This window comes from Eleutherodactylus coqui, chromosome 2, assembly GCF_035609145.1.
Source record: "Eleutherodactylus coqui strain aEleCoq1 chromosome 2, aEleCoq1.hap1, whole genome shotgun sequence".
NCBI classification, from domain to species: domain Eukaryota; kingdom Metazoa; phylum Chordata; class Amphibia; order Anura; family Eleutherodactylidae; genus Eleutherodactylus; species Eleutherodactylus coqui.
The window spans coordinates 169,670,724-169,684,786 of record NC_089838.1 but is presented as its reverse complement, the minus strand read 5'-3'; the positions used below and the strand labels follow the sequence as shown (position 1 = coordinate 169,684,786).

At 48.3% G+C, this 14,063-nt stretch overlaps 1 protein-coding gene across 5 annotated transcripts in view; it reads right to left on the bottom strand.

Moving 5' to 3' along the window:
- The window catches only part of CELSR1 (cadherin EGF LAG seven-pass G-type receptor 1), a 156,986-nt gene extending 144,323 nt beyond the window's left edge, over positions 1-12,663 (bottom strand). For all 5 annotated transcript variants that reach the window (XM_066591892.1, XM_066591894.1, XM_066591895.1 and 2 more), the window contains exon 1: positions 9,264-12,663. In XM_066591892.1, coding sequence (XP_066447989.1) covers positions 9,264-12,597 — 3,334 coding nt within the window. In that variant the 5' untranslated portion in view covers positions 12,598-12,663. The remainder of the gene's footprint in view (positions 1-9,263) is intronic.
- Positions 12,664-14,063: the final 1,400 nt, after the last annotated feature.

Below are 14,063 nucleotides of genomic sequence, written 5' to 3'. Positions count from 1 at the left end.
TGTAGGAGAGTGCATGGTGAGCATCCACATACCATACACTAATATACATCTGTTCCATAAGTGAGTGATCAGGAGCCGCTGCAGGGAAATCCCATCCCCAGAGTTGTTCTTTGGGTGCCGTCAGCATTACTATGTGAAGAGAGAGCCCAGAACAGTCACAGCCTTTACCAGCCCTGCTAGCCAACAGACTACTTCTTGGGCGGCTTCTTCATGAACATTCTAACTGACTAGACAATAAAAATGGTAACTTATCTTCTTTAGTGGATCCTGAAGCGTAGAGTATTTTTTCACCCGTTACACCATTTCTACCTGCGGGCAACACCATAGTTGGCATTCAGGATGCTCATTTAGAAGCATTATTGCCCCAAGTACAGGTTCTAGGATTTACACCAAATGTGAACTATTATATCACAGCGACTATCATTCTCATATGTGATCACCCGCGTTTATTATATATTACCCAACACAATAGTTACAGTACCGCTATCATTTCCTTTAAGTCCGAGCATCCAATCACTGAGATACACAGATTACATGAAACCGTTTCCGATGCCAGAAAGTCTAATTGACCCCTGTGACCGGCTCCGTCCTGCACTGGGGAGAGGATATCGGGTCATTCTGCACATTTGTGGAGGAAAAGACAACAAGAATTCCAGCAATTTAACATGATACAATAAAACGGGCCACGATTTAATGAAGTGGATTACGGAAACTGTCAGATTTCACTGTTCTTTGATGTGATGGCAACAAAGTCATGTATGAACCACGGAGTAAGGGCTCATTCACATTGGCGCTATTCAGGGAGCAGGAAAACTGTAACGCCTGACTGAATGGAACAGAAAGGCGCCAAGATGGACCCCATTGGCAATAATTGGGTTTGTAACATTTCCGTCCATCTGTCATTTTGCTAAATGAATTGTGGCTGCGTGTGGCGCTACTAGAGGGCAGATTCAGACGATCGTATATCGGCTGGGTATTCACGCCCAGCCGATATACGGAGTCCCTCTCTGCAAGGGGAGGAAACTGGAAGAGCCGGGAGCAGTGCACTGAGCTCCTCTCCACCCCTTGCCACTATTTGCAATGGGAGGGGCGGAGCCAAGTTCAGTTTGAGCAGCTACATTATATTTTGGTATTACATTATATATATATATATATATATATATATATATATATATTATATAAACTACATTATATAAATGTTCACACCAGCACCCAGTTTTTTTGTTTCCATCCTAAGGCCACTCTCACACAGGCGCTTTTTACCGTAATTACCGCAGCGTTTTGAACACCGTGATATAATGCTTTTATTGATTTCAGAATCATGATGCAGAATCCGTGACCTGCCACGGGTCGGACGGCTTCCATTGACTTTAATAGGAGCTGTCCATGCAGACACAGCACTAAAATAGAGCGTGCTGCAATTTTTCTTCCACAAGTGGAAAAATCGCAATTGATTTCCGCTCGTATGCAGGAAAAAGCACTTTTCCATGGCATGCTATGGAGGGCACTTGCTGCAGAATCAGTCGCGGCAAAGCCAGCAGAAGCCGGCACTGCAGTGCGGATTCTCCAGCCGCAGCATGTCAGTTTTTTACGTTGCAGCTGCGTTCTCCTCTATGGGAGCACCGGCTGCAACGGAAAAGTGGGTTTTGAAGCAGCGCTTTCCAGGCGGAAATCTTGCATTTTTTTGCTGCGGCCAATCTGCGAGATTTCCGCCAGGAATACGTCCCATGTGACCCCAGCCTTAGTTTGCATCAGCTGGGGATCAGTATTTTTTGTTTTGAAAAAAAAAAGGGAATCCATGAATAATGGATAAATAATACTGATGTGAGCATAGCCTAGAGAGACTAGCACCATCTTTTTGCACCCCTCTTTGATGGCAGTATAAGGTGGTGACAGTCACACTGATTAGAGTGATATGTCTGCTGCATGCAACTGTGCAGTAGTTTAGGAGAAACTTACATTTTATTAGTAGCAGCACATGTATAGAGCACTACTTAAAGTAGATCTGGACATTGATGAGTCAGTCGTTCCTATTCCCTTGAACAGCCCGCTGAAAGACTAATAATGGTGCGAGTTAACGAATGGTAAAAAAAACATTAAGGATTATTTGTTTGTGTAAACTAACAGCATTTTAAAGAAAATGACAAGGTCATCATTTACTTATTCCAACGATTTCTTGCTCCATGTACAAGGACCGGATCGAACATGCTGCATTTGGTGGGGCACTTAGAAGATGCAGTCATGCCCATTACTTTATCTTCTACAGGGCATTGTACAGATACCAAAATCTAAAAGAAGGTTGTCATAGTTACAGGCTCCTTTCTTCTAAGAGCTCCAACACGTTAGCGCTGAGGAGCAGAACAGCACCCACTTCCTGACGCGTCCATCCTAGCAGTGTCAGGTGCAGCACACTGACTAGAATGGGACTAGTAGACTACTCTGTCCGGTACTGTAGAGGACCTCAGTGACTGAGGCTGTGAACAGATGTGAGCCGAGCCCTACATGCCCACTATATAGTCACAGGTATACTGTGTCAGCTCAGGACGAAGCGGTTCACCCATCCCAACACACTACACTACCGGCAGCCCAAGGATCCTCCGAAAACCTACAAATATGCTAATGAGAGCCCCGATACACAACGCAAAGAAGGCATTTCACACCTAATATGGTAATGGGAAGTATAAACATTACTATATGCGCCCATTTCTTTAACAATATTTCATCCATAAACACAAAACACAACAGTCCGAAACAGTAACAATGATTGGACCACAACACATTAGTATTTACTTTATCATAAGGTGATTGTTCCCAGCAAGAGAAACCAAATAATATTGCAGATAGGATACCTTTTAATGGCTAACAAAAATACATGATGTTACAGCGAGCTTTCAGAGCTTCCATGGACCCTTCGTCAGGCTCAATAGAAGATCCGAAAGCTCGCTATAACATCATGTATTTTTGTTAGCCATTAAAAGGTATCATATCTACAAGATTCCTTGGTTTCCCCTACATCACACTTTGTTCTGCTGGCTAACACCTTACCAAACTTTTTTTTTCGGTTTTATCACAATGGCACAGCTATCAATTAGGATGTTTACCAACAAATCTCCATCCGCCTCCCAATCATAGTCTTCTAGGGAGAAGTTATAAACACAACCAGCTTAGTAAACCCCAGGAAGCCACAGAAGCTGCATGGAGGGTTGTATATTGGTGATCGTGGACTCTGCCAATATCCGTCCCCCATAGAACAGACATGCAAGCTGCCCATTTGGCTACCCTTCCACACGTTGTGTGCCGCCTCACACAGTAGTTTTGTCTGGAGGGGATAGCACGATTGGCTCGTAGGAACTTGCTTCCTTTAAAGTCTCAGGTGAAATCAGGTTATGGCTGAAGGGATTACTACACTGAAATATCTTGTCACCCAGATTACAGGAGCGACCGGTTCTTACATTCCGCTGACTAACAGCACACGGGGCGAAGCACTTTATCCCCAGTCTACAGTATCCAAGAGCTACAGAAAATACCCAATAAAACTTCATGGGATAGGGAGGTTCTCTGACAAGTACTGCCATCTATCACATGAGCAGCTAGAGCGTTATAACCCAATAATAACTCATGTAAATGTATGTATGGCCATTCCATCAACCACACCGTTGTCCGCTCCCAACAATTACACGTAGGGCTCGTTCACACGGGCATCAGAGGTTCAGTCTGGAATGTCAGTTGCCAATTTCAGATAGAAAACAGAACTAAATAGCACAACAAATTGCATTATTTCACCCTGTAAATTCCAGCAAAATGCTGGACTTCTGTCTGGAAATCGAACGGACCCCATTATAGTTAACAGTTCTGTCACAAGGCGGGACTGTTTGGCCAATGGGTGCCGTTTCCTGGTCCGCGAACGCTGATGTGAACAAATCCGAAGCCAACAACGGATACGTCCACCAATACAGCTCCCGCAGGGGTTGTCATCCTGCTTTCCTGACTCTACGATGTCCAACCCACCAAGCCATACAGAGATCCATGCCTAGATCTCCTCATCCCTGTGTCACTAGATAGCATTGCCAGTCAGGACTGTAGGAAAGCTGAGTGACAACTGCAGTGGAAGAAGGGATGGCACTCATACAGTTTCTTGCTGAAACCTTTAGATAATTGTAAAGTTTTAGGGAACAAGGAGAAACGCTGCCAAGTCTAGTGTCTTCCACCCCATGAGACCTCTACAGGGGCAGCTCCCCTGCTTTATGTCTACAGTAACACTAAGTAGAGCCAGTAGGTCCCTGCACGAGCCAGGTCCATCCACCGGGGCCGGGCGTTCTCGTGGCAGCATCAGGCTCCACACGAATCCTCCAGATAGAACAACTAACAAATCACGGGGATAAACTGCAAGTAAAATAAGCTGACAAACTGTAGAAGACGGGATTAAACTGCTCGGTGAACACATTCTCCTGGCATTCCAAGGCTACAAGTCAGGCTCCACAAACATGAGAACGCTGGATTCACACACCGTTTGCAGCATTTTTTGTAAGATTTTTTTTTTACCCAAATGCTACTTTAAAGTTTATAAAGGCAAATAACCTAAATGTCTTTTTTCCCCAAAACATTGCACGCTCTAGGTACGGCGTTGGGCTCCTCTATGGGGCTCGAGAACCAGCAGGACAAAAATGCAGGTTTTAAAGGTTAGGAAAATAAAAAAAAATTCTATGAAAAATGCTTGAACCGCACTGACATTCATCAAGTTAGAGCAAATGCTGGAGTTTGCAGGAAGGGAGCATTAAACAAGGCATATTCGCAGTCCGTCTCTGGCCCCTCTCTCTGAGCCGTATGTGCGAGCTCTTCCCTCCCTACACGCTTTATTTTGGAGCCGTAAGATCATATAAGTGGAAATCGATTGTGAGCATGCTGCGATTCTGTGCAGCTTCCGTGCGGACGGCTTCCACTGAAGTCGTCCGCCCCGCGACCCTTCCGCAATCATCATTGCGGAAAGGTTGCAAGATCGGCGTCATCGCCTAGCAATGGCGTGGCATTATCTGTACTTTACATGTGCACCGGCTGGCACATCCGCAGCACAGATTTGATGACGGCGGTCACAGGGTCGGATTCCGCTGCAGCCTTCATATGGATGTACTTGCATGCGCAGTATGCATAGAATAGAACCCATTGATATCAGTTCATTCTCATTTCCCTTTTTTTTGTGCACACCAAATTGTTCCAAGTCTACTGCGCACGCAATACGCAACGGGATGCGTGGAACACAGCACAAAACCGCGGAGGGGAAAAAAAACACATCTGGACCTCATTAGGCTAAATAACCTTTTAAGTTAAGTCTGGGGAGTGTCCAGCACCCATGTGAACATGCCCAGCATGAGCAAAAAAGTACAATAAAAAGTGCCAATATACGAGCAAAAGTGCCTTATTCATGGTGCAAATGCGTTGTGCGGAAGCAGGTGCAAAAACGTGTATGCCTCTACGAAGCCGCCCTAAGAAGAACGTAAGTAACGATCAATACTCCTCAAGGATAAGCATTCTCTTGTTGCCCTGGACAATTACTACAATCACCCCCAGACCTACAGAACTACTACCTTGAAAACCGCCAACACAGCGAATATTCGTGACCTTCTACACAATCTTACTCCACATTCTGCCATCAAGCCCTTTGTGAATGACGGCCTGCGCTCACAGCACCAGCTAACGGCTCTGTCCTTAATATAGTGTAAGGGACCATTCATGCGAGACGGAATCAGTCCGTGCGGACATTTCTGCGTCACAGCGTTATCCCTATGAGGTTTCAATTCTGCATCTGTTAAAAGTTGCGCATATTTACTTCAAAACTAAAGGATTAAATTCCACCGTGGAAAAGCTTTTTGCTGCGGAATGAAGGACATTCTGCGGAATAGTTCTTGTGGATTTCTAACATACAGAAGGTGTAATTGTGCAATTGAAGTTTGCGGGGGAGAAAAAAACTAAAATAAAAAACGCAAGAAATTCCGCAAACTGTTCCTCAGAACGCACTCTGCAATTAAAGGTGCAAGAGAATCTGCAGCCTTTATTGTTGCAAAAAATGTCCACATTCCGAGACCTCCGAAATCGCCCCCACACGGCTGGTACCGCAAATGCAGAATTTTCGCAGCGTTTACGGCCAATGTAAAGTTGCCCTAAGGGTATGTGCCCATGGGGCAGAAAGTCTGCACCAAATCTGCCCCACAGTTGTGAATTTCCATCTCACCCACATATCTTGTACTGTGTGGTAAGTCTGCACCCCCCCTGCGGGAATTAACTGTCTCCACAAGCCAGAAGTCCTAACATTTCCAGAGAGATAAGGTCTGCATGCCAGAGGTGGGGGGGCCGTCTCTGGACCCTTGCCGTCATATACAGAAGAGCAAGGTCTTCTTGCTGTCAGGAGGCAAATGCTGCCAAAAGCTCCTTTTCCCATGAAAAATCTGCTCAATTGTGTGAGAAGGGAAGAAATGAACACGCCGGCATTGCGTTTCGTGATTAACTTGGTTTTGACTGATACCTCTGTAAAGTGAGACAGAGTTTCCTTATCCAATCATACAAAAGACTAGTTCTGGGCGATCTGTCCCAACATGTCAGCGGCAGGAACCCTCCAGGAGCTGTTTAGTCTGCAGATAAGAGGGAGGATGGGGGTGGAAGGTCGCCCCTCTGCCAGGACTCCATAATGACTTTCACCTCGGTGGAAACAAGACATGGGTCGGGGTAGTATCCATCACCGATGCTTCCATGCAGAGTGAAATATAGCATATACACTACACACCGTGTGATAAACATATCTCCGGGAGCTTCTCCACCGGGAATGGAGACGTATCCAACCACAGAAACTTAGGGCTCGGATCTGCACTGCATGCAGTGAATAGAACTCATGGAATTCAATGAGTCCGTTCACATGAGCGGATGTTTTCAGGCGATGTGCATTCATGTCCCATCTTGGTGCGTATTACACGCTGTAAAAGCCCTCCGAAACCAATGGGCGGGAGAAAATATCTGCAAGATATGCATGAAACCTGCACATTTGCTGTGCATTTAGGCACAAGATCAACGAGATTTTGTGCGTTTTTTGAGTGCGCAAATACAGTCTATTTGTGCACACGAAAACACACTGCAGCAGGAATACCTTTAAGCCCTTAAAGGGGTTGTTTAAATGATGTCACTGCATCCCCCATAACTTACAATTCAAAAAATAACAAAAAAATAAATCAGCAGTAACTCCCCTCCCCCATTCAAACTCCGCCAGCAGCTCAGGTCTCTGCTGTCTGTTTACAGGTAGACGTGACATCCCGTAAACCTGCTGTGGCAGCCAATGACAGTGCCCACCCATGATTGCTGAGCGCTGTCATTGGCTGCTGCAGCTTAGAATCTAAAAGGGACCTCACAGAGCAGACCGGAACCGGAGGACAAAGGGGGAAGCGGGGATTGGCGAATAACTGAGGAGTTTTTTATTATTAAGGCATGGGGAACCTGGTTACAGGGGTGTCCTTAACACAAACAACCCCTTTAAAAGGTTGACCCACCATATACAGACAGTATATTTCCAGATTCCAAGAGTCGATCGGAAGATTGAGCGGTGTTAGTTTTGTTTTTCAGCTCAATGTACATCACAAAGCATCAAGAATCTTTACCATTTCTTCCTATTTTACTCTTTTAAACGGCATTTCCAAACTTCTGCAGAGTATTGCACACTGGGTCCTTCTCATATTACTGAACGGACAGGCTCTGGGGACAATGTACAGGGGGTGGAGTATATCCGCTACAATGTGAGAAGGTTTCCACGGTTTGGTTGGCCCACTATTGGCACTCACATAAGATCCTCCACAGCCGGGCATGAGGTCAGCAGCCCACTTACTGCATGGGATAAGCATTTATTTGGGTCATAACACAACCTATATTGTGGACTGTGCAATCACAGGCTTATTAGTAATATCGGGACAATGGCGTACCAAGGTATCTCAGTACAACCTACACAGCAGGTAACAGGAGGTCCTACAGCAGACACATAATATCCACCTGTTGTGTCTAATGTATTGGAACTCCTGGAATATGTATAAGACCTGTCCAACATCTCTGATCTGGGAGACCGAAGAGGAGACAGAATGCTAATGGCTTACACATCTACATCCATAGAACATATTGGCAGTATATATAGATGGATACACATGGTAATACAGTGATCTCACGACGAGCTACCAGCAAGCAGATCCTACAAGGTTACAGTACAGATGAAATCCCCAGATCAGTAAAACCAACTCACAGGTACATATAGTGCCGCGTCTTTACTGGTCTCTCTCTATATGAATATATATATATTGTTCATTTACATAGTGGCAATCTAAATCCCAAATTAAGACTACATTCACACTACATCTGGGTGGCCGTCTGAAATTCCAAAAATGTCATTGAGACAGAGCCCTGAGCAGCAGCGTCGGCCGTCATTACCAGCCGGCTGCAGAATGCTTCTGGACACATTCGTGTATTCCACCAGCTTCCATGAAGAATTCTAGGATTGTCTGCACCGCCTGTGATTTACTGACAGCTTTCCTGCCCCGACCCATATCCCCAGGAGGTTTGCCATGCCTCCTGGAGTGACAGTTCTTGCTGCTACTGTCTTTAGGGACCCCGTGACCAGGTCCTAACAACCCGAGGATGCTGGGAACACAGCCAATATAACACATGACCTGTCAGGAATCATACATGCAGACATACCTTGCTACGACACACCTGATCTATCTATGAGGTCCTGGGCAATGGGAAATTCTGGACAGGGATCATTTACATTATTGTAATATTATACAGTGATTGATCGTTAAGGCACATCTGATAATCGAGTGCCACCATACACACTAAAGCAGCAGCCACCATTAAAGCGAGTCAGTGTAGCGCTAATGATGCAGCATAAAATACAATCCCGCTGCTACTGTAGCGTTCTACATCATAGCCAGCAATATACTAACAGCCGTGTGAATACAGAAGCCGTGCCCTGCCTGTATCCAGAATACATCAGTATGTATAATAACACATCACATATTGTGACACCCTGCATCTAATAAATGCAGCATGCAATACAAATACGGAGTTGTGAAATATCCATCTATTGTATATAAGCTCTAAAGCATTTCTGGAGCCTCCCGGCAGACAAGACGGTACAGGCTGGAGATCTCCAGCAGGTGGTCCTCCAGGCTGACGGCGGCACCTGTTACATACATCACCGGGACCTGTCATCTACATGCTAGACACATACAGACACCCACCTGTAACAGAGACTCTCATCAGGGCTTCCAGGGGTCTGTTGTTGTCCAGGTCTCTACTGAGCTTCAGGTCTCCGGTGGACGGGTCCAGGATCAGAAGATTTAGCTCGTTGCCCTGGATAAAGCTATAGTGTAGTGTATCAGTCACATCAGGGTCATAAGCTGGGATCTTCCCGATGACTCCCGATGGGAAGCTGTTGGACTTATTGGTTACGTAGTTGTTAAAAATAATTTCAAAGTCCTGTAAGACGGGGTCATTGTCATTCTTGTCCAGCAGTTTCACATGGACGGTAGCCCTGCTCACCAATGGTGCCGAGGTGGCCTGAACCACAATGACATACTCGGTCTTCACTTCATAGTCCAGGTCCACTAGAGCTGTCAAGTCTCCATTGAAAAGATCCAGCTGGAAGACTTCTGGATTGTTACCTTCAACTATCTGGTACATGATTTGGGCATTGGTGCCTTCGTCGGGGTCTGTAGCAGTTATCCTGGCCACGACAGAGCCCACCGGACTGTTCTCCTCTACGAATATATCCAGCTCATCCTTCTCGAACACTGGAGGGTTGTCATTGATATCTAAAACAGTCACCTGGATGTCCACAGGAGCTTTCAAAGGTGGGTTACCCCGGTCTACTGCAAAGGCTTTGAGGTTGTACACGGGTACATTTTCCCTGTCCAATCGACGATTTGTCCTAATAATACCAGAGGTGGGCTCAATGTAAAAATCACCGTCTCCATCATCCCCTCCCTGAAATGTATACATGACCCTCCCATTCATTCCAGAGTCCCTGTCTGTGGCAGAAATCTGAAGCACACTGGTGGAGACTGGTACATCCTCAAAAACAGCACCCTGGTACCTGTCCCGTAAAAACTGAGGCATATTGTCATTGGCATCTAGAATTAGTATCTCTACGTAAGTGGTATCAGACTTCTGGGGAATGCCATTGTCCTTAGCAGTCACAGCCAGGGTATACGATGCCTGGTCCTCATAGTCTAGCTCTATTAAGGAGGTAATGGTCCCAGTATCAGGATCTATCTTAAATTGGGGAATGTTATCCTCCATGATGTATGTTATCCTGGCATTCTCCCCTGTGTCTTCATCAGTTGCACTGATGGTAACTATGGACGTGCCTATGGGTTTGTCTTCACTCACACTCACTGTGTAATGTGAGCTCTGGAACACTGGCCGGTGGGTATTGGCATCGGTGACGTTGATGAAGACCAGCACAGTGTCGGAACGAGTGCCATCGGAGGCTGTGACCGTAAGAACATACTGCCTCTCCTGCTTGTAATCCAAGGGTAGCGCTAAGGTGATAAGCCCACCCCCACTCTGGCTAGTAATGGCAAAACGGTTCCTGGTGTTGCCACTAGTGATCTGGTAGGTCACCACACTATTGACATCCCTGTCCACAGCGGTCATGGTGAGGACACTACTCCCCACAGCAGCATCTTCATTGAGCCTCAGTTGGTAGACCTTCTCGGTGAAGGTGGGGTTGTTGTCATTGACATCCAGCACAGTAATGGTCACGCTGGCCGATGAACTCATGACTGGTTCTCCATTATCTCGGGCCTCAACCCCAAAAGTATAGGACTCCACAGATTCCCTATCCAGCTCCGCAGACACAGTAATCCAACCAGTGTTGTTGTTGATAATAAAGGGGAAATTAGGAGGTATGTCCGTTAAACTGTATTGTATCCGAGAATTCTCTCCCGAATCGGCATCGTTGGCTTGGATGTGAACGACAGAGTAGCCTACGGGAACGTTCTCCAGGACGGTGGCCTGGAACGGAGTGCTAACAAAGATAGGGGCATTGTCATTAACATCCACCACTTGCACCGATACCATGCCGGTTGTGTTGATTAACGGAGGTCGGCCACCATCTTGGGCTTTTATTCTTAATGAGTATTCTCTGACCGCCTCAAAGTCCAGAGGGTAAATAACATCGATGTCTCCGGTGAATGAGTGGATGTAGAACTGGCCTTTGATGTTGCCACTCACAATGCTGTAGTGGACCATGGCGTTGTTGCCCTTGTCCTTGTCAGTGGCTTGGACCTGCAGAATTTTGGTGTTGGGATTGACGTTCTCCGGGACCTGCACTATATATCGCTTCTCCGTAAACTGAGGGTAGTTGTCGTTCTCGTCCTCTATGTAGATGTACACAGTGGCTGTGGCACTTTTTGGGCCTGGGTCCTTCCCCTGGTCATTGGCCTCCACTATGAGCTGGTAGTCAGCCACGGTCTCCCTATCCACCTGCCCCCTAGTCCTCACTACCCCAGATCGAGGGTCTATCTCGAACACCGCATTCACCCCATCACCATTGACCAGTCTGTAGAGCATGTTGGCATTGGAGGGGGCATCCCCATCGGTGGCCCTGATGGTCATCACTTCATAGCCCACTTCCAAGTTTTCCCTTATGTTCTCCCTATACTCCGACTGCTCGAACGCCGGGACGTGGTCATTGGTGTCACTTACTGTCACTGTCAGGTAGGTGATGGCTGACCTCCTTGGAGAACCGAAGTCGGTGGCGGTCACCTTAAAGACATGGGTGTCCTTTGTCTCCCGGTCCAGAGGCTGGGTGGTGGTCACAGTCCCGGTCTCGGCATCTATGTGGAAGTAGTCGGCCGACCGGCTGTCGAACAGAGCCTCCATGTAGTACTCCACCCGGCCCGCATCGCCCTGGTCCTGGTCGGTGGCCCGCAGGGAGGTCACCCGGGTTCCTGCAGGCTCGTTCTCGGGCACTGACGCCTGGTAGTTGTGCAGCTGGAACTGCGGGCTGCTGTTTGGGCTCCTCCTGAGCCTCGTGTGCCCCCCAGATGCCCTCGCAGAAGGCAGCAGCCTGACCCGCACCGGCAGCGCCCGAGGGGAGGCAGCGGAGCGGCAAGCCAGGTGCGCCGAGGAGTCCCCGCAGTGCGATGTCCGCAGCCCGCAGCCCGAGACCCCCAGCACGGCACTCAGCAGCTCCGCAGTCCGGTTGACGAGCTCCGGGAAACAGCCCGACATGCCCGGGGGCGCCGGGTACTCCACGTCCACAGCCCGGTGCTGAAGCTGGCAGCTCCGCCCGTGTGCCCGCACATCCAGCCTGATGCTCAGCGCCGTCCGCCGGCTCCGGGACCGCATCTCCACGTCCAGCGGGGACAGCCGATCGCAGCGGGCTCCGCTCCTCAGCCTGAGCCGCCCCTGCTCCGTCTGCTCCGCATCCCCGCTCATCACCCCCCGCAGCCGGTACGTCCAGTCCGAGCCCAGGGACACATTCACCGCTGCCCCGGGGTACAGGTGCCCGTCCAGCCCGTCCGCCGGCTGCAGCAGCCCGAGCACACACAAGCACAGCGCCCACATCTCCGGCTCTGCGGCGGTCAGCGCGGGCTGCGGGGCGGCATGTCGGCTCTCCGCAACTTCACCTACACGTCCCACGGTAACTTTACCAGTGATTCCAAGATGGCTCCCACCCCCTCACAGGCTGCCGCTCCTCCGGCCTCCTCCCCCCGCAGGCTCATTACCATAAACCTGCTCTACTGTCCGCCCTGCTGGGAGCTGCTACAGCGGCCCCCGTCACCTCACCGCCGGCCCGGGAGGAGGAGGAGGGGGCGACGGAGATACTGCAGCGTCACCGAGCACGGAACATCACATCACACAGCAGTCACATCACACCGCACCTCACAGTCACCTCACTACATCCACCACATCACACCTGATTACATCCTCCAACACATCACACTGCACACCTCACTGCATACATCACACTGCACAGCAGTCACATCACACTGCACCTCACTACATCCAACACATCACACCTGATTACATCCTCCACCACATCACACTGCACACCTCACTGCATACATCACACCGCACAGCAATCACATCACACCGCACTTCACAGTCACCTCACTATATACATCACATCACACAGCAGTCACATCACACCGCACCTCACAGTCACCTCACTACATCCACCACATCACACCTGATTACATCCTCCACCACATCACACTGCACACCTCACTGCATACATCACACTGCACAGCAGTCACATCACACTGCACCTCACTACATCCAACACATCACACCTGATTACATCCTCCAACACATCACACCGCACACCTCACTACATACATCACACTGCACAGTAGTCACATCACATCACAACGTAGGGCACCTCACTACATACATCACACTGCACGGCACCTCACAGTAGTCACCTCACTACATACATCACATCACCTCATTACATCCTCCACCACATCACATCACACAGCAGTCACATCACACTGCACCTCACTACATCCAACACATCACACCGCACCTCACAGTCCCAACACATCACACCTGATTACATCCAACAACACATCACACCGCACACCTCACTACATACATCACACTGCACAGTAGTCACATCACACCGCACTTCACAGTCACCTCACTATATACATCACATCACACAGCAGTCACATCACACTGCACCTCACAGTCACCTCACTACATACATCACACTGCACAGCATCTCACAGTAGACGCCTCACTACATACATCACATCACCTCATTACATCCTCCAACACATCACACCGAACACCTCACTACATACATCACACTGCATACATCACACCGCACAGTAGTCACCTCACATCACAACGTAGGGCACCTCACTACATACATCACACTGCACAGTAGTCTCCTCACTACATCCTCCACCACATCACACCGCACAGCATCTCAAATCACACCGCACAGTAGTCATATCACTACATACATCACACCTCACATCATCCTCCACCATCACACCGCACAGCAGTTACCTCACTACATC